At 39.1% G+C, this 27573-nt stretch overlaps 1 protein-coding gene across 1 annotated transcript in view; it reads right to left on the reverse strand.

Annotated features, from left to right (window-relative positions):
- cntnap3 (contactin associated protein family member 3) overlaps positions 1–27573 on the reverse strand; it is a 438191-nt gene that overhangs the window by 273719 nt on the left and 136899 nt on the right. Inside the window, exon 2 of the mRNA XM_088910414.1 lies at positions 22744–22854. Within this exon, the coding sequence (XP_088766540.1) occupies positions 22744–22854 (111 nt within the window). The remainder of the gene's footprint in view (positions 1–22743; positions 22855–27573) is intronic.

Below are 27573 nucleotides of genomic sequence, written 5' to 3' on the forward strand. Positions count from 1 at the left end.
AGGCTCACACCTGCTTAGCTTCAATAGGTTGTCAGTTTTGAGCTGCAGGGTGATATGGCTGTTGGCAATGACTATCCATAAAATTCAGCCAATGGGTCATTAGATAACTGGTTTCTGGGTCAATTTACAAAATTAAGATGCCTCTAATGACGTATTGAGTAGGAGGGACAGTTTACATATTTCGTGTTCATATCAGTTCATGTAGTTGCTAGTTTTATTAATATTATTATCATATTTAACATGCTGTGATATATAAAATAATAAACAATATCTATATTTTAGAAAAAGAGTCTTAATTATCCAAATTGTGTTAAAAACACAATTTATGTGTTGTTGGGAATGACCTTTATCACTGAACCACTGTCACTCTGCTTGTCACAGAAGTGACGTCAGAGTGAGAAGGACCATGCACGCCGCTACTGCTACTACTGAATTACAAACATTTCATAACATATCTATAATTAACAATATTTATATAACAACTAACACTCTTTATATAAAGTTTTACTTCGCATTTTCAGTTAACGACACCATTGTTGATTAACTACGCCGACTGCAGAGAGAAAGCCCGGTTTCAGCGACCGGCTTAGGCATTCGGCATCTCCCGGCAAAACAAACTCCGAAACCAGATGACTAACCAACTGGGTTGGGCAGGATAAGGACAATGTCACGATTGTACTCCCTCCTCCTTAAGGGTGTTCCGGCTCTTTTCACTTTGGACCAAATTTTGTGCACCTGCCCCTTGTTCCAGCCTCCTTCCCGTCCCCCTTAAAAGCCAGACACTCAGTCAGTTCCGGGCTCTGCATCTGATTCCCATATCATGCGAGCCTGGGTCCTGATGCGTCAGGCTCCGTTATGTTTTTAACTTTCTGTTCCTGTACCCCCCGCCGGTCCTGACCCGGTTCCCGTTTTTAATCTCCTGGATGGATCGCCTCACCATGGACTTATGCTTGTGTTTTTTTAATTTTGCATTGGACTTCTTGGATTGTTTGCCTCGGCCACACCTCCCCTGTGCACCAGCGCACCAAGGACACGGCCCCGTCTTCATTCCCGTCTCCTGCATGACTTTTACCCTAGTGTTTCAAACTCGTATCGAACGTAAACGTGGAAATTGACCAAATCAGCGACATTTACAAGCTCGTGTAATTGCAGTATTGCAATATCAGCGTACTTTTGACATCATCCGCCATATCAAAATTCTATGAATGACTGTCTTTCAGAGGAGGCAAGAGGTCGAGCTGTTCAGCAGCTTTTTCTCCACACATAATATGTGTCAGCTCTTTTACCAATGGTAAACAAAGTTCTTCACAAGCAGTGTGGGGCTTATCTGCTTTAGCAACCTGCAAGCTTGCATTTTTTACGTTTCCATTTTAGGAGTCCGTCTCAGAAGTTAAAAGAAGTTTTTATTTCATGCGCATGGGAGCGAAACACAGAGACACTCGGTGTATTTTTCTCAAATTAACCTAGAACAGTTCTTAAATATTTTTCTGTTATCTATCATCTATCTATCTTTCCTGTGTTCACAAGATTGCCAGTGTTCGAAGTACGCATTTCTATGCTTTCCTGTGCTTACAACATTGGCATTGTTCCAAAATCCTGCACATTCTCCTACCTCCCTATTTGCTGGAGATTTTTTTAACTACAATTGGCTGCTTTCACTCATAGCACGTATTCCTATACAATGGTATAAAATTACATAGAAGCTCTTGTGTCCACTCAAGTATTAGCATGCGCTTTATCGTAGTACGTAAGCTGCGTATTTGACACAAACTAATTTTATTTAAATAGAAAAACCCGTCCCAATTTATAGTGCACACAACAAAGTCCCAGGGTCACAACTGGTACGCGTACCATAGTTTGAGAACCACTGGCCTACAGCAATATAAAAAAGCCCTATATAGAGCTTGTTCGCTCTACTACTCTAAACTTATTGAAACCAATAGAAATAAATCTTGCTACCTATTTAAGACAATAGCTAATCTTACAAATAAGACAGATTCTATAGTACCATCTAATTTTAGTAGTGAATGAGCTCATGAACTACTTTAACGATAAAATTAACACCATCGGACTTCAAACGCTATCAAATAAGCCGCAAAGAAGTCTGGTACATAAACAATATGTGCACCTCTTTAGTGTTTTGCAATAAGCTAATGAACAAGAACTCAAGAAATTAATTATTTAGACAAAGTCAACTACCTGTCCGCTAGATCCCATCCCCACTCAGCTAGTCAAAGATTCCCTCAAGGTACTGGCAAAACCTATAATTAGTATGATGAACATGTCACTTGAATCAGGATTTGTACCTGATCAAGTTAAGGTACTGTTTGTTAGACTGCTCCTTAAAAAGCCAAATTTGGATCCACAAGTTCTTAACAACTACAGTCCTGTCTCAAATGTCCCATTTCTATCTAAAATTCTTGAGAGAATAGTTGTGGCCCAACTTCAATCGTATCTGGACTGAAATGATATACAGCATTGACACTGCATTAACAAGAGTTGTATTCTGTTAGCTACTGACGTGGGGAATGCAATGCTTCTGGATCTTAGTGCTGCCTTTGACACGGTTGACCACTCCGTTTTGTTACACAGGCTTGAGTTTGAGGTTAGCTTATCTGGAACCATCCTTAAGTGGTTTACGTCATATTTAAGTAATCATTTTCATTATGTTCGAATATCTAATAATTGTACTGCTTCGTCAATGTCACCAGATCAATTTGATGTACCACAGGGATCAGTGCTGGGACCAATATGGCTCTCTCTCTGTAGATGCTTCCGCTAGGTAGGATAATACAAAACCATAATATTAATTTTCATTCATATGCTGATGACACTCAAATATGCATTACCTTTACACCTAACAACTCATCTTTTATCACTTTAGGTAATTGCATTAATGAAGAAAAGACTTGGATGTGTGAACACGTTTAGTTACTCAACTCTGATAAAACAGAGGTTATGTTGTTTGGAGGCAACAATACTGATAGGACTACTATAACTTCAGGACTTAACTCAGAGGATTTAAAAAATTGCCACAAAGACTCCGCATGTAACCTAGGCGTCATATTAGACACAAGGCTCTTGCTCAACTCTAATGTTAAAACAATATCGAAAACAAGCTTCCTACAGTTAAGAAATATTGTAAAACTAAGGCAGTTTCTCTCCACTCGAGAAACAGAGAAATTAATACATGCTTTTGTATACAGCAGGTTAAACTAATGCAATGGCCTACTACCAGGGAGCACCCATCACTCTTTCAGTACCTTACAGCAAATTCAGAATGCAGCAGCTAGAATTGTTACTAGTAGCAGAATGTACGGCCATATATACCACCCCTTTACTTAGTTCTCTAAATTGGCCTCTACTTACATATAAGGCTCTCAGAGGTCAGGCACCTGTCTGTATAATGGAACTTATTAATGTATACAATCCAAGTCACCCGCTTAGATCACAGAATTCAGGTCTTCTTCATATTCCACGCATCAATAAAAAAACAGTTGGTGGTAAACCATTAATTACACTTTAGTTACAGGGCCCCTAGCTTATGGAACAGTCTCCCACCCCATATTCGGGATGCCGAGTCAATCTCAGTATTCAAATCCAGACTGAAAACCTATTACTTCAGCCTAGCCTACTCACACCTTACATTATAGCCTGCTGCAACTATGGCTGCTGGTGCTGCTGTACATGCTATTGTGTGTCTCTGTGTTGGCTCACCAGGTCGATACATCTGTTCTGACCAAACGATCTTATTCTCCTCCTCACATGTCCAGATGGTGCCCGGGCTGGGTACCATCTGAGTTGGATGCTGCATCACTGCCATGGATCCAAGAAGGACATCATGGATATAGCTATCATTTAGGAGGATTTTTATTGGTCTACAGAGATCTGCATGGAGTACCGACATACAGAAGACATGATGGGTGGATTAACACCCTTATTCATTTACTCCTTTTTTAATTGTATAATGTTAGCATGTCCAAAGGGGTTGGGCAGCCAGTTGACCTTGGACCCCTATAGGTTTTTTTTCTCCTTAGGAGTTTTTGGTTCCCATCCTCCATTGTTTTCTGGTCTTTTCTGTTCTGTATTCACAACATGCATGGTCACTTCCTTTGCTAAGCACTTTGGGGCAACCTTGTTGTGAAAGGTGCTATATAAAAATAAATTGAATTGATTGAATATTAAAAAAATATTGAATAAAAACTTATATGAAATTACTGAGAAACTAAAAGAATGACAACATACTATAAATCAAAACATTTAGTCTTATTGCTGTGTTGTTGTGGGAAAAGAGTGGTTTCATTAAAGAAACCCCTTTATATTACAGACATGCAATATATGCAGATGCTGCCACTCAGAATGTGCTTTAAACCTCATTGAACTCATACAGGAGTCAGTTTTCCCATTAACAATTAACCTCCCAGTATGTCTTTGAACTGTGCAGGACTCTGCATTTTATCATACATGGTAGCAATCAACTGCAGAATAATATATTCAGTATATACTGTAAATATACTGTATGTACAGTAAATACAGTATGGTACTGTATTGTTTTAAATCCACCACATTACAGTATGTGTACTATATTTTTCTAATCAAAATCTAAAATCAAATTATCTATTTCCTAATTACCTTTTACTTAAATTAGCATTAAGACAAATATGGATTATTTTTTTATAATTATTACACACTTGGGTCATTCTCCCCTCCTTCAATCAAGAGTGCTCCTCATCTAAATACTGACCGACTATAAAACACCTGAACTGCTATGGGTGAGACATTCTGTGATTTGAGCTCCTTGAGAGTGTTATGCCCTGTTCTGTCATCACGTCTCTCGGTTCTTACAAACAAAACCTAGAAAAAACCCTGTTCCTGACGTCTAATCCTGATCTCCCATTTCCTGAACTTGCCCTGACCCTACTCTGCCTGAAACGTCCCCATGGCTCATTTTCCTGCCTGTATAACCAGCCTTTCCCTGTCTGGAGTTAGCTCTGTCTGCCTTCTTATTCAGAACTTTTTCTCTCCACCTTTCTTTCCCTTCTCATCTTGGCAATGTCCGACACTCTCCGGAAATCTCCAAGCAATTGTATTGCCTGCCTGTTTTAAGACATGGCTTTCAACCCGAGCAATCGTGTCATAACATAATGCTGATGTAAGCCTGAGAAAAAAAAATGTTGAGTTGACAACGACCTATAACAATAAACCATTTTTTATATATCTGATTGAGTATTCTTGATTTGTGAAACACGCCTTTTATTTTTAATATTTATTTAATATTTAACATACTGCAATAGCTGGGCATTGGCCAGGATTCTAATCTAGGCATTTTGTGTGACAGCTCAGAATAATTCAACATCATATTAAGCATTCACTGTGCCACCTGGTGGTTTTACAAACTAGTGCAGTCCTACATCTGAATATTTGAAAAAAAAATACATTTTTTTACAACTTGGTATAATGAAGTATGCTATTTACAGTATGGTGCATTATTCTGCATCTAGTGTACAGTACACAGACATAAGTCATTCAAAAGTCACTTCTGGTTCTTTTTTTATTTGGTTTTGAATACAACATACTTTTAATATAATATGCTTTTCTATATGCATCATATAGAATCAATCAAATCATATATGCATCAATCAAAACCTAAAATAAAATAGGTTTCTAATTAATATTTATACTATTTATATTTACTATTACTGTTTATACACAATTACTAATAATTCTTTATACTGTATTTAATTAAAAAATGTTATTGCTTGTCATGTATTGTATGCCTATTGCAGGAAAGTACTAATGGGTTAATAGACATTATTATTAACTGCACCACCTGGCAGTTTTACAGTGGTAAGTTTCGTTTGCTTTATGATGGTAAGTTTTTAGTGCAGTCCTTTATTTGAAAAATAAAAAGGTGTACTACAGCATGTTTTTTGCAGCACACTGAAAAACACCCCAAGTTATCCAAGTGTCTGCATCTGTATTTCTGCCTGGAAGGGTGTGCCCTTAATCATCTTGTATTACCAGACTGAAGGCTTGAATTCAAGGTAACCCTTTTGGCATCAGGTCTGAATCACCAGTTTTTTTCATATGTTTTACTCAGTATACACACTAGAAAGAAATGTACAAAAGCAAATGTTTCCAGTTGTGGCACTTCAGGAACATTTTTCCTTTAATCGTTTAGTCTTTTTACAAATGTGGGTTTACAAAAATGGTGAAGATTAGGAATTGACAGAGTGGTTTTGTCAATAAGTAAAATTTCTATTCATAAACTCCAACTTGTGATTTCTCTAGAATATGTCCGAGCAGCTGGTTCACAGCTTTGGGGAGAGGAGTAATAATCCAGGCACATTTGGTTAAACAAATATTTATTACAATCACAAGACATAAACAACATACAAAACATACAACACACAAGTTGCTTCTGTGCACAGTATTTTTCAAACAAGTCATTTCAGAGGCCTAACATTCTGGTCACCCAGAAAATCCCAGACTTCTACTAAGCATTAAACTCTTAATACCTATAGAGGCCACATAAAATATAAGCTGACTTCTAACTAAATGTATTACAGCCTGCAGTGAAATCTTTCTCTGTACCCCAGATGCCATAAAATAAATGGTATCATATCTACCTATCCTAGAAAATGCATCCTAAGTAGAAAAAGTGTCTCTAACTGAGGTATCTTTTACCCTGGAAACCCAAGTTCCGATAAAACACAGAATATCAAGCTCTCTAACATGTTTCAAACACTTTTATATAGTCAGGTTTTATTTGGATGATCGTAAAGTAGAGGCTCTAGCCTGACACAAGCTTCAAGTTCCAATTCCTCTGGACTCTCATACCTCCTCTCTTCTTCCCTGCTTCTTTCTTTTTCTCTGGTTCTTATTGTCTCTCTGTGCTCTTATTGTGATTTTATATTGTGTTTCTGTACTCCTCATTGACAATCATTAACCAACAACCTACCTACTGTAGGTATACAAAGGTAAACTTTACAATTGTTTTTGCTGAAGGGACCCCCCAGACCTCAGCAAACATCCCCTCCGCTTTGAAGCTAGAAGTGTTTACTCTTCCAAGTGTCACAAACTTGATCTAAAATCTAAAAGACACTTCTCCATCATCTAAAGCTGTAAAAGTCCTTTAATGGATTAACCTTTTCAGTGATCTGCAGGTTTGGGAATCTGCATCTGAGGAGTAAGAACAAACTGGGGAGGTATTTCCAAACTGTCAGAAAAGTCTTCCTTAATGATCTTTCAGCCCAATCCTACCTCTGTCAGTCTTGCGTAAGTCAGATAGACAAAGAAAAGTTAAAAAAAAAACATGGCATTCATTCTGGACAGCTTTAAACCTCCCCAAAGTCCGAATTCAACGAGTGACAGCTATTTCTACCTATTAGTTTGAAAATACCCTTTGCATCCCTAATTCTTCATTCAGCATACTGAGTGTCATCTGCCCATAACTCTGGATGTATTTGCTGTATTAAGATGCAGTTGTATTTACACAGTAAGGATGTTGGGGTTTTATGTTTTGATAAGTTTCAGTTTTCATGAATGTTTTCTTTACAGCTAAAATGGAAAATTATCATTGGAATTTGAAACTCCATTGAACTGTGTCAGCAGATAAACGGTCTGATTAAAATATTGCTGCATTTGAATCTGAAATACAGTGTTTTAAAGGTGAGTCTTCCTTGTTCTTAAGATAGAAAGTCTGTGATGCTGTGTTTTGATGTTAAATCCACACATAGTGTTGTATGTGTTTTTATTCTTGCGGTCAGTGCTAGGTCATTAATATCTTTGTTTTTTAAAAAATAGTATCACTGTTGTGAAAACAAAATTAATGGTTAAATTAAGAGTATGTGCAATACTTTGTGTAACAGTTTAAAGTAATATGTTGATTATCTAAACATTAACTTACGTCTTAAGATCTCCTGCAGAAAAGATATATTTTTAAATACATTGTCATCTTGTTAACCCTATTTAAAGTAACTATTTAAAAACATAATATGCACCTTTTTTTCAGCAATTGCAGCACATATCTCTGCCACAGTTTGTTTAGCAATGAGAAGATGACACCCAGTGCTGAAATCATCAGCCTGGATGATCCCAATGCTTGATTAGAGTCTATTTCTGTTAGAGTAGTTGATCATGTTAGGACATACCAAATACCCGATTAACAGTCTACTACTAATGTAAACTTATAACTTACAAAAATATTTATTGTGATAATCATTTAACTTCTATTCCTACAAAATTGGTTATACAGAGCAGCATTAATAATATTTTTTTGGTTTTGTTTCTTTTTTACAATAAGCTGGAAAGTGTTTATTTTAAAGCATATTATAAAAGGGCATCAAACTAATGGTTTAGCTCTTAGGAGCTGTGTTATTGTGTTCACCTGAGTAGCTCTACATAATTTCACTCAGTTTCAATTTTCAGCATTGTTTCTTTCTTCCAAGCATTGCTTGATGCCAAGATCAAGCACTTTTGTGCCACATGAAGAGTCACTTAAATGAGGGGAGATTTCATCTGATATGTCTTTGGCAAGACTTACTGGATTCCTTGGGAGAACAGATGCATGTCTAATGAACTGGTGATTTTCTCATCAATAATTCACCAAATTTCCACCTGCAGGCTGTAACTTACTACAGTGATTTAAGGTAAAGCAAGATCTTTTCATTATAAAAATGATGAAGATATAAATAACATGGCTATTCATGTATAATGAAACTTGGAGTTTTGTGTACTTTTATTGACCTTAATTTGAAAACAGCATAATCTTATTTCACGATACTTAAAGCAAACACTGAAATGGCGTGTGTGCGTATATGTATGTTTTATACACATATGTGGGCAATAACAAAAACAAAATTGAAAGATGTAGCAAATTCCACAGTTCCATTACATTTGATCATAGACTGTCCATATGTAATAGGTAGCAATGAACAGGTAACCTATGAAATCATTTATTTTTAGTTGCATTTCAGGGAGTGCAATTCTCACTTCTTGTTTCGTTTGCTTTATGATGGTAAGATCAAGTGAATGAAGGGAAAGACAATGAAAGATTGGGAATAAAGCAAACCATAGTTAGAACCAAGAAAACCAACATGCATGCATAGCAATGCACATAAATGGAAAATCAGTGGTAATTATTACTTGAAGAATTTCTCATGGTAAATGTACATTATGATTCTTTGATGTATCTCAGTAAAACTTTACATGCCAGATTTCATGTGTTAGCTATAATTATGGATAGATTTTCGTATGCACAGCATGACTATGATGACCAAGAATATTCATATAAAATAATAAAAAACAGCAATGATGCCTCACAGTGCTGGGGCACTGTATTCAATTCCTGGGGTGCTATCTGCATAGAGTTTGTATGTTCTCACTTTGTTTTATTTGTGTGGGTTTCCTCCAGGTGCACCAGTTTCTTCCCAAAGTCCAAAGACTCAGTAGTAAGTTAATTGGCTTTTGTGAATATTGGCCCTGGTGTGAGTGTGTGTGTGACTGTTTGTGTCTATGTGTGCCCTACAATGGATTGGTGTCCTGTTCAGGGTGTATCCTGCCACACACCAGCTGCTTGCTAGGATAGGCTCCAGCTCCCTCATGATCCTATATTGAATAAAGTGATTAGAAAATGAATATATGGGCATAAGAGGCTTGTCACTCACTGTTGTAGTGCATTTAAACAATGTAAGCCCTGCTGACAAATTTAAAAGGCATAAGCAAACAACAGCTATATCTGGTCTCAACAAAATCAAGATTTTGTTATTCTGTCTGTGCCTGGTCATTTAGCTGTGTTACCAGGCTGATCTTTCATGTTCAGTCACCATCCTGCAGTGACCTAAAACTTAATTCCTGGAGTAAAATTAAATTACACCCAGTATGTTTTCAGATAAGAAAAAAAATGGAATCGATATAGCTGAATGCTTTTATACCAAATATAAGAGAAAAATACTACATTTTATTTTTTACATTTTAATTTCACGAGGAATGACAACGCCCCGAAATGAAAGCATGGCGAACTATTGGAGTGAATATTTGGCTTAACCCTCTTGGCTGAGGGCCGACCTCCTGGCCATAGGACGAGGAGGCCAGGACCCCAAAAGAACCAAGCGGGACCCCAAACCACCAATCTGGTACTGGATCAGAAAAATAGCGGTGCGGAGTGGGAGAGATGATCCCGGTGCTGGATTGGACGTCAGGGGGTGGTTGTTGAGTAGGCAGGGGTAGGAGGCTGGGTGGACCCAGGGCTGAGAGGTGGTGGCGACGGCCGGGGAGGATGAGGGGAAGAGAAATGGGCCTGGGATCGAATCGGACGCCAGGGATAAAACGCGCATGAGATGGGGGAATGAAGTGAGGAACTTACATGTGCGGACGTCGAGGGGGGTGGCTTTGGTAGAAACGGAGGACAGAAGGGATGAGACTGAGGTTGGATAGGGGGAAAAGAGGCGATGAGATGGGGACGCGAAACGTAGGGCGACTGGCAAGAGAAATGAACTTGGAGCCCGAACTGGGTGCCAGGGATGGGGAAGCAAACGAAGGAGGAGCGGATTGGACATACAGGGTGGGGGGACAGGGATGAAATGGGGGCGTGGGATGAAGGACTTACCCGTTGGTGGGGTGGATCCAGTGGTGGGCGGGCGAGGGAAAGAATGTGAAGTGAAGACATGGGACATACCTGTAGGAACGTGAAAGAGGTGGTGCCAGTAGTGGCGGGGGTGAACGGATTAGACTCGTTACAGTTACGGATTGGGCCAGAAGTAGAACGCTGGATGGACCCAGGGCCAAGGAGATGGCCACAGTAGCAGCAGAAATGAATCAAATAGGTCCGGGGCCAAATTGGAGGCCGGGGATAGGGAAAATGAGACACGGATTTGGGAACGCACGCTTTCAAGATGAAGGCCCGACTTCGTGAGCGGTTCTGTCCGAGTGTGGGAGAAATGCAGTCATGTGGCAGCCTGGGATGTGTTTTGTTTTAATAAGTGGAACACTGGGGGATTGGGACGACGAGACGAGGACACGAAACATAAGGGTCGGGTTGGACAGAACATGAATAGGAAAGGGACGCAAGACACAGGACAGCTGCTGGCTGGGCCAGAGATAGGAGGGCAGGCAGGTGCGGCGCCGAGGAGATGGCCGCAGCAGCAGCTGAGACAGGAGGAATGGGCCCGGGGCTGAATTGAACGCCGGGTATGTGGACGCGAGACAGCTGCTAACTGTGCCGGAGGTAGGACGCTGGACAGACCCGGGGCTGAGGAGATGGCCGCAGTAGCAGCTGAGACAGGAGGGATGAGCCTAGGGCTAAATTGAACGCTGGGTACGGGGGTGCGAGACGGGTGCTGACTGAGCCAGAGGTAGGACGCCGGACAGACCCGGGGCCGAGGAGATGGCCGCGGCAGCAGCTGAGACAGGAGGAATGGGCCCGGGGCTGAATTGAACGGCAGGTATGGGGACGCAAGACGATTGCTGACTGAGCCGGAGGTAGGATACTGGACAGACACAGGGCCGAGGAGGTGGCCGCAGTAGCAACAGAAACTGGGACCCAGGGCTGAATTGGATGCCGGAGATTTGCGAACGTGGCGGTGAGCATGCATTTGCCGAGAGCAGCCCATTTTGTTTTAACAGGAGAAGTATCTGAGTTTTTGGATGCTAGGCGTTTCGAATGGATGGGTTGGGAATGGCGGGCTTTTGGTCTTGGGAAAGGCATGGCCGTTTTATGCAGGTCCTGCGATGGCGTGTGAGAACGGCGGGGGAGGTGGATGGTGGGGCATGCGGGGCCTGCGAGGGCATGGGAGGACGACGGTGGGGAAGGGGGATGGCGGGGCATGCGGGGCCTGTGTGGACGGCGGGAGGGGATGGCGGGGGCTCGCGAGGGAATGGCGGGGGGCGCGTGAGGGGACGGCGGGGGGGCAGCGGCGCCACCAGAGTTTAGAGAGGAAGCTGGGTAAGAGCGGGGTTTGGGCCCGACCAGCACTCTCCCAGCGTTCGCCCTGGGGGAGGAGGACGAGGGCGAAGGCCGGGGGGAAGACAATGAGCTGGAGCGCCTCTCCATGGATTCGTATGCTTCCGATGAGTGATCCAAAGAGGATGGGTACCCGAGGGTGTGCTTGGGCTTGGACGACGTTGACAGCGGGTTTGCAGGATCGGACTGCCGTTGCCCGGTGAAGGCGGGAAGGCGATGGAAGACGAGGGGCGGAGGCGTGGGCAGCTTAGCTTTTTTTTTTGTGAAAGCAGGTGTTTTTTGGATGGCTGCGAACCCTTTCATTGATGAACCCATGTAAAACTGGGTAGTGAGAAACTGGAGAACGGTTGCACGGATGACGTCAGCAGAGGGCGTCGGAAAATTTGGAAGCATTTCTTTTGACTGGACTGTTGCAAGCCTTCAGGTCGCGGTGTCAGGTCTGTAATCACAGGAGAAACCGGAGAAAAGGAGGAGTGGGTGTGTGTGACTGTGTTGGTAACGTTTACGTATGAGGCAGGGGCTACTTGGAGAATTCACCATGGAGGAAAGAGAGCTGGATTTGTGGCGAGGCGGGTGCGACAATTACAGAATGTGAACTTGAAGGAGGAGTTGAGCCTTGAGAAAGCTGGCTGGAGATGAGCGCTGCTGGTAGGAAGGCAGGCTGGTCAAGGAGTGTAGGGGAATCCTCTGTGCTGCCAAAGGTTCTTCATCGGAGCAGAAAATTTATGGGACCGAGGGCGATCGAAACGCAAGAGAAAAAGCACGGGTTTGTGCAACACGAAAGACCCACCCGAATATGCGAAAGATGCAATGCAAAAGACGCACACGAGGGAGAGGGAGATATAGCATTTGGTATTTATAGCATTTGGTGGAGGAAGGACGAAGGGAGTGATTGCTAATCGCTGGCGGCTGGGGATGATTGAGCGTGGTTGTTGTCATCCTCCCGAACTTTAGATAAATAAACTCCATTTTGTCAGATTCAAATTTATTAAATGTTTAAAATGAAAACGGTCTTCTGTTTTTGATAGATTGTTTTGGTGTCATTTTCTGTTTTTTATATGCACTTAATAATAGAAATCAAGTACTAGAAAATATTTACTTAAGATAAAGAGGAAAATGAAAACCTTTGAGTACACACAATTTATTTAAAGAGACGTGCATGTTTAATGCAGCATTTTATGTCTCAGATTTACTTTGAGCCAGTGCTTAAGTGAAATGAAAAAATCTAATTTGCTTCAGGCTGAAACTATAAAGGTTAGCAACTTTAAAATTTATAAACACTTTTACAACATACCATCTGAGGATTTCCACTGCAAACTGTTTTTTTTTAAATGACATTGCTTCTTTATTATGTATAGTAAAGCAACTGGTAGAAATTATTGTTTTTTCAATACTGTACTCTGTGCAGTAGTAAAAGTACAGTATAAAAGCACAATTATGAAACTGCTATTCAACAGCTGTGAAAATTTAATAAGTTAATAAACATACTTAGAATCCCTGTGTATACACTGTACCTCAAATATTATACAGAATATAGCACAAGAATGTGATTGCTAGTATTAAAATATTTTTCGTACTGTAGGTATGCTTACATCTCTTTTTTCCCCAAAACTGTTATTAGGTTAGTACATCTCAGAAATAATAACTTTTTGTCTAAGTCATAAATAAGACTTAAGTTTAAAATGTTTTATTTCTACATTAAAATTATTTGATGGTACTTAATAATAATTATACTGTTCACATAATCAGTCATAAGTCAGTCTATGATAAAAGGTAAAAATAAAAACAATGGAAGTGTATAGTAAACAAAGCTTTTTTCTTTGTCACAAATTGAGTGTGTTGTATTTGCTAGATGCAGAATGTTAGTACTGTAGAACTGCAGTCAACTACACTTCAATCAACTATATATCCATTCAACCACAGCTTCTCATGTGGCATACTTTTTCTAACAATCAATTGCTTTGCAGGGTTGCAGGATTCATAATGAACAAATCTTTAAATCTCAGTACCCTATAATACAATTAGCACAATTAAAAACAAGGGTGAAGAAGATTCAAGGGGCAGACACAGAACCGATTAAGTAAAAGGCTGACTGAACAAGGCCGAGGAACTAGAAAGATAAGTCAGATAGGTAATGAGGTTCCAAGCCATGTAAAGCCTTGTAAGTGAGCATGAGGATTTTAAAGTTGACCTGATAGGAAACCAGTGCAGATACCCCAGGACAGAAGTAATATAATCACTTGCATGTGATGTGGTCAGGATTCTGGCTGGCATATTGAAGTTTATTCAGTGTGGATTAAGATACCACAGGGAGCAAATCATTGCTGTAGTCAATTCTGGAAAAAAATAATGTGTTAACTAGCTTTTCAGACGCAGTCAGAGACAACACAGGATGTAGACCTATGATGAATGTGTTGACATGTATATGTCTCAGAAAAATCTATTTAAGGCCCAGGAATTATATGTTTGTCTGTACAATAAGGGAGCCCAGCTCTGATCATTTTTAACAGGGGATCAGGTGCTGGTTTTACCCCCCAACATATTCTTCCAAGTTATTTTCATGATGGCGAGGGCCTTTGAAGTCATGCAGTGTTTGGGAAACATAGATTATGAGGTTTGTCCCCCCGACTGGCATCATGAAAAACAAAACATCACAGCTATTTTTTTAACACTAGACGAGAAGATGAAAGTGGGCTGACTCTTATGTCTGCCTATTTGAGGATAGTAGCCTCACCTATAACTCCTGTTGGGATTGTAAAAAACCCAACATTAGTTCAGAAACTTTAGGTGGAGTCTGTTTTAAGACAGCTCAGACAAGTTTCTTTGGAGTGGCCAGGATGTACAACCCTCATCAGCCACAGTTATGGGTCAAACCCTAACATCTGCCACATAACAAACAGCAAGTAATTAGGGAAGAAACTGAGAAAAGGCTGCAGTTGCAAGCTGAGGCCATCTCCCTTACACTATACAGTGCTTTGGCTCATCTTGACAATACAAAGACTTATGACAGATTACTATTAATAAATTATAGTTTTAGATTATGATTTTAATACCATAATCCTATCCAAGTTGGTCACCAAGCTCTCGGGCCTGGGCCTTAATACTGTTCTCTGGTACTGGATCCTGGACTTCCTGATGGGTAGACTGCTTCTGTGAGAATAGGCAACATAATCTCCTCTACTCTGATCCTCAACACAGGAGCCACCTGGGACTGTGTGTTCAGTCCCCTGTTCTACTTCCTGTTCACCCATGATTGCATGGCTAGACACAGCTCCAATTCCATCTTTAAGTTTGCTGACGACACCACCATTGTAAGTCTGATCATAAATAATGATGAAACAGAGTACAGGAATGAGGTTGAGGACCTGGTGGTATGGTGCCAGGACAACAACTTCTCCCTCAACATCAGCATAACTAAGGAGCTGGTTGTGGACTTCTGGTCCTCCACAGGAGGACCTTGACAGGGCACTGCACTGTGGTGACCAGCTGCAGCAGTAACTTCTCTATTGCATCTTGTTGGTTTTAGTCTGTTTAGATTATCTGTTTAATTTTTGTTTTTACTCATGGTTAGTACATAAAAAGTTTTATTTATAAAAATGTTGCTTTGGATGTTTTTCACATTTGCTGGACTATTTTTGCTGATCTGCTGGAGTTTTCCTGAGCTGGCTTTGGGCCAACAAACATTATACATTATAGTCGTGAATTTCTCCTTCTGTGCCGGCAATCCCAAGTATTGACTTTTTTGTCATTCTACTTAGCAAAACGTATATTCTGACATGGACAATCAATAAGAAGCCTTCACAAGCTAGAAAGAGGGGGAAGAAAGGTGGTGTGCACCACAGACTCAGAAAAGTTATATTTAACCGAATACCTCTCCCTTCCATTATCCCGGCCAACGTGCAATCCCCCAGGACCAAAATCGACTACAGCACTACGCCAAATTCCTAACGGAATACAGAAATGCCTGTCCTTCACAGAAACACGGCTGAAAGATTGGGACATGGATACCAATTTTGGAAATCGATGGCTTTGGAGGACCCATGCATAGGGATCATGATGTCTGTGAGACCGGTAAGGCACAAGACGGTTTGTTTGTACATCAATAATCATTGGTATAACACCATGATCATGAGAGAAAGTGTTTGTGAGCCTGACACTGAACTTTTATCAGTTTCATTACATCCATTTTACCTCCCTAAAGAGTTTCCTCTAACTTTTGTAACTGTGGTTAATATTCATCCGAAAGCCAACACAATCAGGGCAGCAGAGCGAATTGCATGGACTGTTCAACACTTTCAAAACAACTTCCCTAATGCTCCTAATTTCATCATTAGAGATTTCAAACACTGCTCCCTGCAGACGACACTTACCAATTTTCATCAATATGTTACCTGCCCAACAAGGCATAACAAGGTATAGGACTTGTGTTAAGCATCAATTAAGGAAGTGTACAAACCCACCATTAAAGCAGCACTGGGATATCTGACCACAATGCAGTGCATTTGATTCTGACTACAAAACCACCCTGAAGAGAGGTAAAGCTGAATGCAGAGTGGTGCTAGTCTGGACCAAGGACTCCATACACTGACTGCAGGACTGCTATGAGTGGACAGACTGGGCCATGTTTAAGCACTCATGGTCTGACCTCGATGCGATACGATGTGATACCTCGACAAATACAATAACCAGATATGTTTGTTTTTGTGAAAACACTGTTAGTCCTCTGAAATCATGCATTGTATATCCTAATAACAAGCCATGTGTAACCAAATCTCTCAAGTCAGCTCTAAATTGGAAAAAAAACACTTTTTATCAAGGTAATCCAGTTCTTTTTAAGAAAGCACAAAATGTCAAAAGATATTTAGAATGCTAAACCTAGGTATAAGGATAAAGTGGAAGAAGCAATATGTAAGGTGACTCACGCTCTGCATGGGAGGGTATTAGGTCTATGGTGGGAATGCACAGCAGCATTAATGCAGCAGCTTTAATACACGTGGTAAATGCTGACTTTGCTGATGATTTGAATCTTACCTTCGGTTTGACATACATGATTTTTCAAATGAAATTAGTGTGTTCAGAAGCAGGATCTCTGATTGTGCATTTAGATTTGATGAGTCTAAGGTTTGTAAATGGTTCAGACAGATTAAGGAGAGGAGGGGTCCGGGTCCTGATTCTGCTGGGGGAAGAGCATTGAAAAAGGTGTGCTAGACAGCTGTGTGGCATATCTTCTTTAATTTTTCAAATGTCATTAACCCAACAAAAGGTTCCTAGGGTATGGAAATAATCAGTTATTATCAAATTTCCCAGTTCACTCAATGATTACAGACCAGTAGCCATCTCCTCTCTGGTTATGAAAAGACAACCAGAAAAGGTACAGATTGTGAAAAATTAGATGGTGGCCAAAGTAAAGGATCAGCTAGATCCATTGCAGTTTATTTACAGGGCAGGTAGTGGGGTGGAAGATGCTATAGCATACCTTCTCTATCTTGTCCTCCAACACCTTGAAGGAAACAAGACCCATGCTAGACTGCTATTTGTGGATTTCTCCATTCAATTGTATTCAACCTCATCTACTGGCAACTAAGTTATTGCCAAACTTTGGTCTTGATTTCAGTCTTGTTAGCTGGGTTACTGATTTCCTAACAGACAGAACTCAGAAGGTGAGATTCAACAATGTTTAAACTAACAAAAATCATTCCTCTACTGCAAGGGTGGGCAAATGTTTTTGTCCCAAGGGCCACATAAAATTTTGAAAGTGTATAGTGGGCCACTTCAGCCTGCTGTTACAGTTTAGAATCCAACACAGGCATATTAGTTCAAGGTTAACGATAACCTGGGAGAAAAAAATAATAAATATAAAAAAATTAAAATTGAATAAAACTTCATGTTCAACTCACAAGCCAAGTCCTTACAAATTACCTCAACCCGATGGGTAACTGTTCTGCGTGATAAACTTATTGTCTCAAATTTGTTCTTGCTCTCTGGACAAAGAATATCTACGGTTTCTATCATACACTCCTTCAAAAGCTCCCCTTCATAGAGCGACTTGCTTTGTTTAGCAATTTTATTTTGCTTGCCTTTGTGCTGGCCTCTTGGATAGTAGAAGAGCAGAAAAATAAATTTTGCTGAGCCTGTAAACTAGTGGCTAGTTTTGAAGCTCTATTATCCCACTCCTTGACAGATTGCTAGCATAGTTAGTATGTTTGGTAGAAAAATGCCAATTGAGATTATATTCTTTGCGCTGCGATACTTTCTTTACAAATTAAACATATAGCCTTTGTTCCAACCTCTGTGAAAAAGTATTTTGCAGTCTATTCTTTGCTGAACACTCTGCATTCACTGTCAACTTTCTGCTTCTTCAATCCACTCATTTTGGCGCAGGTTCCCTCGCAGTACGATGGACCCACTCTGACTGGTGAATCAAATCGGTAAAGCAGGGGTTCCCAAACTTTTTGGGTCCATGCCTCCCTTGACTTGTCAAATTTTCCACATGCCTCCCCTGTGTCAAAAATAACTTATATGGCAATGCGATATTTTACAAAACATTATGAATTTAAAAAGGAAATGATGGGTCAAAATAAAAACAGTTGATCCAATTTTTATTATTTTTAATCATTTTCAAAACCAAAAGGCTTGATCAGAATAGTAAAAATACTTGACAACACATTTAAATGAAATTATTTGAATGTGCAAAAAAATAAAAAATAGTCAACATCTTTGTAAAATGCAAATAAAATTACTAAATAAATGTGTAAAAATCTAACATTATTTTTTTTTTTAAATGGGGAGAAATACAATGTATTTTTGTTTGTGCCTCTTAATGGGTAGGTGGGCTTGTTTAATAAATTATGTTAACATAATTCACCAAAAATACTGGGTAGTATTCTTGAATGGCAATGTGCATCTCCTTCTTAACATTGACTCTTGATGCAAACTTGGATTTGATAACCGCAAGTGCGGAAAACCCAGCTTCACAAAGGCAGGAATTTGCAAAGGGAAGCAGAATTCACAGAGCTTTGTTGCTTATTCCTCGGTACTCTAATAGTATGAGATTTTTTGCATTCTCGGAATGCTACTTTGTATGATGAAAAAATAACTTTGCTGGGGACTGTTGTTTGGTTAGAAAAAGCAGCTTTCTGTTCATTCATTAACCTTGCGTGAAAAAATACTCACGAGGCTTACTTATCAAACTACTGTGAACAGTTTCCAAATGACGTTTCAGTTTACTGGGAAGCACACTCTCAGCAGCCAACACTTTAAGGCAGACAAGACACTGAGGGCATTTTTCAGTGTCCACGATTGTGCATGTGAAACCGAAATTCAAGTGGTAAAGCGTTTGTGCGCCATCTAACGGCACGAATAATGAAATGTGAGAAGAAACAGCACCAAACAAAGTGGAATATGGCAAATATTGACTGATTTATTTTTTACCTCAAGGGCCAGTTAAAACTGGCTAGCGGGACATAATTTGCCCACAGGTGCTCTACTGGGTCTCCCCAAGGATGTGTATTGTCTCCCTTACACTTTGTCCTATACACAAATGACTGCAAGAGCTATCACCACTCAAGACACATGCAAATTTGCAAATCACTTTGTCATTGTTAGCCTACTGCAAGCAAATGAGTGGAGTCATGGACCCATTGTTGATGAGTTTGCCACTTGGTGTAAACAAAACTTCCTTAAGCTAAATATGTCAAAGACCCAAGACATGATAGATAGATGAGACTTTATTGATCCCGAAGGGAAATTGATGTGGTACAGCAGCCCAAGACAAGCAAAAAGAACAGACATCAGAATAGACGAAAAATTAGAATACGTACAGTGATGTATGATAGTTGAAGAGTGATGATAGTTGACTTCAGGAACCCCACCCAACCTAACCTACGTCGGGGGAGCTTCAGTGGACCTAGTAGAACAATATGAGTATTTGGGGACTGTTCTGGACTCTAAGCTAAATTTTGAAGGCAATACTGACTTGATCCTCAAAAAAGGACAACAGCTTCTTTTTTTCTTAAGGAAACAAATGTCTTAAGTTAGATGATTTGGCGTTGATTTTGTTCTATTGGTCTTTCCATGAATCTGTTTTAGCTTTTACCCTGATCTGATGGTTTGGCAACCTGAATCTGAGGGGCAAGAACTGGGCTGCCTTATGAATATACTGTATGTCAGAAGGTCTTTTGTGCTGATCTTCAAACCCTCTCCACCATCTATCATTCATGTGTTTTACATAAAGCAAAATCCATCTGTGACAATCCCGTATCCAATCAGAATGCAGATACCGACTCCCCAACTGCAAAACCAATAGATTTAAGTTCTCATTCATACCTGTAGCTATATACTTTACACTTACTTTTCCTTACTTTCTATGCACATATGTATATATATATATTGGTACTTGTCATGTTTTTTTTCTGTCCTTCCGTACATCAACACTGCTTCTGTAAAACAAATTGCCCCCTCGGGGAAAATAAAGACTCTTTCTCTCTCCAGGAAGCAGTGAGGGGCCCCCCATCTACATCAGCAGGGCTGCTGTAGAGATGGTCAGGAGCTTCTGGTTCCTGGGAACCAGGTCACCAAAAACCTGACCTGGTCCCATCACGTAGACAAAGTAATAACAGGAGCATACCAGTGCCTCTACTTCCTGAGGAGACTGAGGAGATATGATATGTTTCAAAACAATGCACAAATTTCTACAGATGCAATGTAGAAAGTATTATCACTGGATGCGTTATAGTTTGGTATGTCAATTGCTCAGCTCATGAACGTAAAAATTACAGAAGGTGGTGGAGACAGCTGGGAGACAATGGGATTGGGAGCTTTTAAATCACAGTCATAAGACTCCTAAATTCCACCTCTTAAATCCTCCTACCCCCACTTACACCCCTCTGTTTTGCACTGAACTCAAAATAATTTGACTGCTATCTAAATGCTGGTTAAAAGTATTGCTGCTACCCTGTTCCTGTATCCAAAACTTGTGATCTCTTTTCTTATGTAATTTTCTATGTCAATGCTATGTCATATTTTATGTCATCTGTTAAGACATTTGTTATGTGATGAAAACATGCAAGTAAACATTTAATTGCACTCAGGTGCATATGAAAATAAACTTGAAATTGAACTTATAGAAGATTCTAAATCACAAAGGTGTAGCACATAATAGCACATCAGTGCCAAAGCTGGATGCATAACTCATGCCTCGGTTGGACAAAGTACTGGAATGACTTGGCTTTGCACATATTATCAAAGGTTCATACCAAATTTCTCAAGAATAACCCTATCCCTAACCAATCAAAAAGGGTACTGCGGATATTGTCCAGTGGAAAAAGCAGTGATCAAGTCACCTTCCAGACAATTAAGGACCTATATAGTGTTTTTTTCAAACCTTTTGTCTTGCAGACAGATGCCTATGGAACAGGACTGGAAGTGGTTCAAGAACGCAGTGGGCTGCAACGCCTAATAGCTTACCCTAGCTGTAAGATATCGCCAAGAAAGCACTGCTAAAGCACAAAAAAGAGAGCTTGAGGATTAAAACTAAGGCCCTACAATACTACCTGATGGGTCATCAATTTACCCTGGTTACTAATCAAGCTCCACTGAGTTGGCTCTTTGGATCAAGGATTCCAAACATTGTGTGACCCAGTGACATTTCTCCCTGCAGGCACTTTAATACAGGGTGCAGGACAGGCCAGAAAGTGCTTGTCAATGCTGACTTCCTGTCTGGGATCACCTCTCTTGCCAAAGCCCAAATGGGTCAAGGATCCATTTTAGGTGAGGGAGTATTCCAGGCCATAGCTCATGCTATCTGAGTGGGTACAGCTGTTAATGTTTACTGCTGTGATCACTGCCAGCTGCATACTACTCTACATAAATGTGTGCTCCCTTCAGCAAGTGTGTGAAGAAGTTGGCAAAGGGAGATAGACAGTACACAGTGTAGAGTGAAAGTCCCAGAATTAGAAGGAGACAGGATAAGCAAGCTGTGAACTTGTCATGGAAGGAAACAGCCAGGGGGTTGACATTGAGAGAAAGTGAGACTGAGAGGTTCTTTTTAAATGAATTCCATGTTTTTTTGTTAAAAGAATCAAGAGTGTTGTTGCAGCCTTCCCCCTTTCCACTTCTAAGTAGTCTATGACATTTTTTGATTTTTTTTCAATAAGGCACATTATCTAAACCATAAGTCACTCTGTTAAATGATTTTTTGTTCTTATTTCATTTAGGTGCATGAAAAAATTAGAGGGCATTGTATTTTATATTGCCATAAAAATTCTACTTGTGCAGCGTAGAGTATATTATTGAAATATTGAAGTATTAAAATGTTACTTATACCGAGACGATGATTATGATTATTCTTTCATATAAAATAGTTTTGAATAACAATTTTATTTGATTTATATATTTATTTTGTCTTTATGGTTTATCTGTAAAACAGTTGTTTCTTTCAAATAACTTAAAAAGGTCACTAGTACATTTGTGTCCTTCATTTAAACTAGCTGGAAAATAATGAAAGATGTGCTCTATAGAGCATGATATCACCTGAATAAAACTGACATCAAGTCCACGGAATTCAGTACAAACCAAAATTATGCATACATGTCATATTATATTACATTAGTTTTATATTATATAAATGTATTACATTAGTATTGTATATTATATATAAAACTCATTTAAATGGACAACACGGTTCTCAAATGCTTTCAACACAATTAATAAAAGGCTCTAACATCTACATATTTCAACTTAAGTAAAACTATCTTTAAGAAAACATGACATTTTTAACTTACCATCTCTTCTGTTCAACTTAGCAAAGCCAGGGCTGTGACTATTAGATAACTGGGAAGAGCAGTTAAATGAGGTCTGAGGCAATACTGATACCAGCTGGCCTTCACAGTTATCTGGCAAAAGAGATAAAATCACAATTAGATAATGAGCCCTTTCTTATCTTCATAGCTAAAAACAACAACATATAACAGTCTCTGCAAAATATCAAACCCAGCCTAGAGGTCCTATATTAGTTACTTTCTTGAAGTAATTCTTTAATGAGAAAAAAACAGAAGTGACCTTAACACCAACCATTGTGTGATATTAACAATAAAAAGCATAACGGAGTACGTGTATTTTTTAAACAAAGGAAAACTGGAATGTTATTGACCAATAATTAGGCATTAAAACTCCTCTTGCATATCCTCTGCTACAGCTTGACTCCATACATTTGCAACATGATGTTCACATTAAACCATCACCATTGCATTAAGAAGAAAACAATAACAAATAGTAACTTACATCCTAGATAAATAATATGCATGACATTTAAACTACAAGGAACACATAGAAAAGTATGGTGACAATAACTCTCCTATACTGTACATTCAATTAAAACTATACAGGGAAAATACATCATTGCACTTAATCGAATTGCACTAATAATCTAATATGCAGCCAATAATGCAGTGCGAAACAATCCGCAATAATAAGACAAATAAAATGTTATTATTATACACCAAAATGTATAATGTATAATGTGTATAACAATAGACAAACTGTAAGTTACACTTTCACCCAGCATGAGGCCATCATCAAACCTAATAACACTTGTTTTAAACATCAGACTGGAACTCTGAACATATAAACATACAAACCCTAACTATTATTTTTAAATGTGACATGTTTGTAACTTGATTGGGACCTTTAATTGGGATTTTAATGCTTCATGGAAGTATTTAGAAAACAAGTAATTTCATGGAGTGATTATAAACAACATATTAATTAACAAAATATTCTTAATATTACAATTTGCTGTGCAGTGAATCCTTACAGTAACACAGCTATGTGTGGCTGTTAGACAAATCTTTAAAGTATTAAATGTTTATTAACCCATTAGGGCTTTTTTCTGCGATAACCAATACAGTATGAATACTAGTGACATACAATCTCATTAAATATTACACTGTTGAGATAGGATGTTGTTACCACAACTCCAAATAAAATACATCACAATACTGTATAATAATGTAACAAATGGGAGGGGGAGAGGGGGTTAAGAAGCACCTGCATCCTTTGCTCTCTGGCACAGCTTTGGTGAAAAGAGTAATAAATCAGGCACACTTGGTTAAACAAAGATTTATTAATAATGATACAACACTTACTACACAACACACTACATAATAAAAGGCGTCTCAAAGGCCTGTGTCCTGACAATCCAGAAAAACACCACACTGCAACCAAGTATTCAAATCTTACATTTTGCCTAACAGGCTCAAAAAAAAAAAGAAAAACCTGCCAAATGGAAAGCAACCTAGAATTAAATCTATCTCTCTATAAACACTGAAGCTAAAAAATAATGGGAACCTACCTCCCTATTTAAAAATTATTTCACTAGCCAGGAGAGACCCTTCTTAATTTAGGGAGTTTCTGTACAAAAAATAGGAGTTTTCTAAAAACAACTAAATGACAGACTCTCTTAACGTGGATCCAATACTTTACTCGGATATGGTCTAAAAGGCTGATTGGAACAAGGATCTGGCCTGACACTGTCTTTACTCCTCTTCCGTTCTGTCTTGCTGTCCTTCCTTCCATCCTTCTCTGTCGGGCTCCCTGCCTGTTTTTATCCTCTGTTCCAAAACTGTTGATGACTCTTAATCATTTACACACAAACAAGGTAGTAATTAACCAAGGTAAACTAGACAATTCCTTTGATCAATGTGTCTCAGACCTTTTCTGCAAACTCCCCAGTTCATTGCTCTTGTAGGACATGTAAATGTTAACATAGGTCAAGTGTAACCCATTGTCCCTAGATTCTTGAGACATCTCAACAGTCACCTCCAATAACCAACAAAACTAACAGCATTATTGCTTTTTAAATTACATATAGTATACAAAATTATTAGTAACTGTTCATAGTGATTAGAAAACAGATCATTTTATTTTATACTGTAATTATAAAATAATACATAGTGACTTTAAAACATATATTATTTAAAAGTAAATAAATATGTAAAAAAACTATAAAAAAAGTCCCAGTTGAAATAAAAGTTTTGAATAGAGATTTTAATGACAAGATGCATTGTAGCTAATAAAAGTCTGCACTATATTTAGATCAATATATTTAAATTGTTAATATTGCAGTTTGCCATTGCAGTACAGTATGCACCACTTAAAACATTTTGACGTAATTTTAATGGTTGCTTGCAAAACAGTGGTGCAAATAATAGCATCTAGATGAAGGCTGTCTGCAAGAACGGCCCTTATACTATAGATGGTGTTCATTATGGATATCTGTGGATGTTCAAGTAATTCTTTTACGTGTGGAATGCTGAGAAATGTCCATGTATCTGGCTCACATGCGATTAAAAACTACACTCTGTGATCAACACATTTTCTGTTCCATTTTAAATAGACCATTTAAAAATAAAAATGAAAACTTGACTTTTTTATTTAGAAATGTAAAGCATTAAGTACTAACTATCAGATAGCCAAATGCCCTCCTCTCATTTATAACCTTTCATACAGATGCAGCCATTCAAAGTGCGCGTTACAGTCACGTACCGCAGGTGGCGTCGCGCATTGTGACGCAAGATGACGCGCGGCACTGCAGTACGTGATTGGTTGACCGACAGGGGCACTCGTGGTTCGTTGGTCTGTCGTAGAAAGACTTACAGTAAACGTCTTTGCTGTGCCTGTTGTAGATATTGAATTTTACCACTGAAGGGAAATCTTAGTAGCTGAGCATAAAAAGAATAGGAGCATACTGTAACGCCTGTGAAGGCCATAAACGATATTAATTTTGGAACATAAACATACAGTACTGTATATGGCTGGTCTTGGTACTTTAAAGAAAAAATACACACCAGTATTCCATTTCTCCCTAAACATTTTAAGCATCGAAGTCTTTAACTAAAGAGATACCGGAGTCAACAAGCATACTTTTAGAATTTGATTAATAGGGAACATAATATGGAATTGCGTATCTAAAGAATTTAATAACGATATGATTATATTCGTGTACTGCGACAGGGCTATGTAGGGCTCTTTCACCTCTCTCTTCATGCGATTTCCCCTGTAGCCTACTGGTCTACGTGCCCGCTTACCAACTCACGAGTTGTATGTTCAAATCCAGCTGGTGCTGGACTTTTCTTTTAACAAACATTTCTTCGAAAAAATAGAATAGCGATATTATGGACAATCAATTGACTTTTATATTTCAAAATATCACAACATGATCGATTCTAAGTCATTTTTGATAACAATGAATAGCAACCTTCTTCCCTTCTGACAACGGTCCCTGCTTCTGCTTCCTGCTTCTATTGTGTGTGTGTGTGTAATAGAGTAAATTTTTATAGAGAAATGGAGGCTGGACAGTATGCGATACAATATAAACATTTATATTGATTTAAATCGTGTTTTGATTTAAATCGCAAATGCGTGTTTAATTATATGTGTTTTTTTAATCATAATCAGGCTAATGCAACATAAATTGATACAGTATCTCTGTCTTATTTTTAGTAAATAAAGTGCATTTTTGCACACTATATGTGCAAACGTTTTATGATATGTCGCTGTTGTGAATGTCTGTGGACATGTGCTGGCTGGACAGGAGGCTCCACTGTACACAGAGAGCTTAGAAGACAAAGATATCAATTTATTTTAGTCAAAAATTTATATATCACCTTTAAAAGTGGAATCTCAAAGCAAAGTAAATACCCAACACTGATTGAACCCATCTGCCATGCTAATAAAACACCTTGAATTGAATTGAATTGAATTGAGGGAAAGAGGGGGGGAGGGCGCGCGGCAAATAAGATACACTCCACAGGCATCCACAACAGCAACATATGAAACGTTTGCACATATAGTTAAGTTATTACTTGGTTTTCAAAGTTGGGAGACATTAGAGGCTTGCCACACCCGGACTGTTAAACCAACGCATTAGCACGTCAAAGCCCATTGAGGACCCGGGCGCAATAATTGTTTTGTCCCTTGATTTACTGATCTGCATTAATTATGGAAATCGAGTTCCTGCTCTGTGCAGACGATCTGGTCCCGCTGTCGCCCACAGAACAGAGGCTGCGCCAGAACCTGGCACTGCTGGAGCAGCACTATTAGACCTGGGCGCTGACAGTCAATCTGGACAAGACCAGTTATGGTTTTCCAGAAAAAAAGCCAGACCTCAGGGAAACAGGTACAAATTCACACTTAACAACACAGTAACACCTAACAACGGGAGCAGGGACGAATTAGGCCAGTACCCACTATTGTTAAACATACAGAAAAGGATATTAAAGTATTGAATATTAGTATTGGCTTTAGTATTAGCCATACAGAACATTAAAGTGCCCCTTTTCCATTCAGCGGGTGCCTGAGCCGCTGTGTCCTATCTACTGACAGTCGCCGTTGTGAACAAACATTTCTTTGAAAAAATGAGACGTTTCCCTTGGTCAGAGATATAAATATATAATATATAAATAAATTAAATTTAACTAACATGTGAAATAGCGTGTGAAAAAGTGGTAGTTTAAGCTTTTCTGCTAATATAATATGGAATCGTGTATCTAAAGAATTTAATAACGATATGATTATATTCGTGTACTGCGACAGGGCAGGAAGAGGATTTCTTT

The sequence above is a fragment of the Atractosteus spatula genome, chromosome 3, assembly GCF_055471065.1.
Source record: "Atractosteus spatula isolate fAtrSpa1 chromosome 3, fAtrSpa1.hap1, whole genome shotgun sequence".
NCBI classification, from domain to species: Eukaryota; Metazoa; Chordata; class Actinopteri; order Semionotiformes; family Lepisosteidae; genus Atractosteus; species Atractosteus spatula.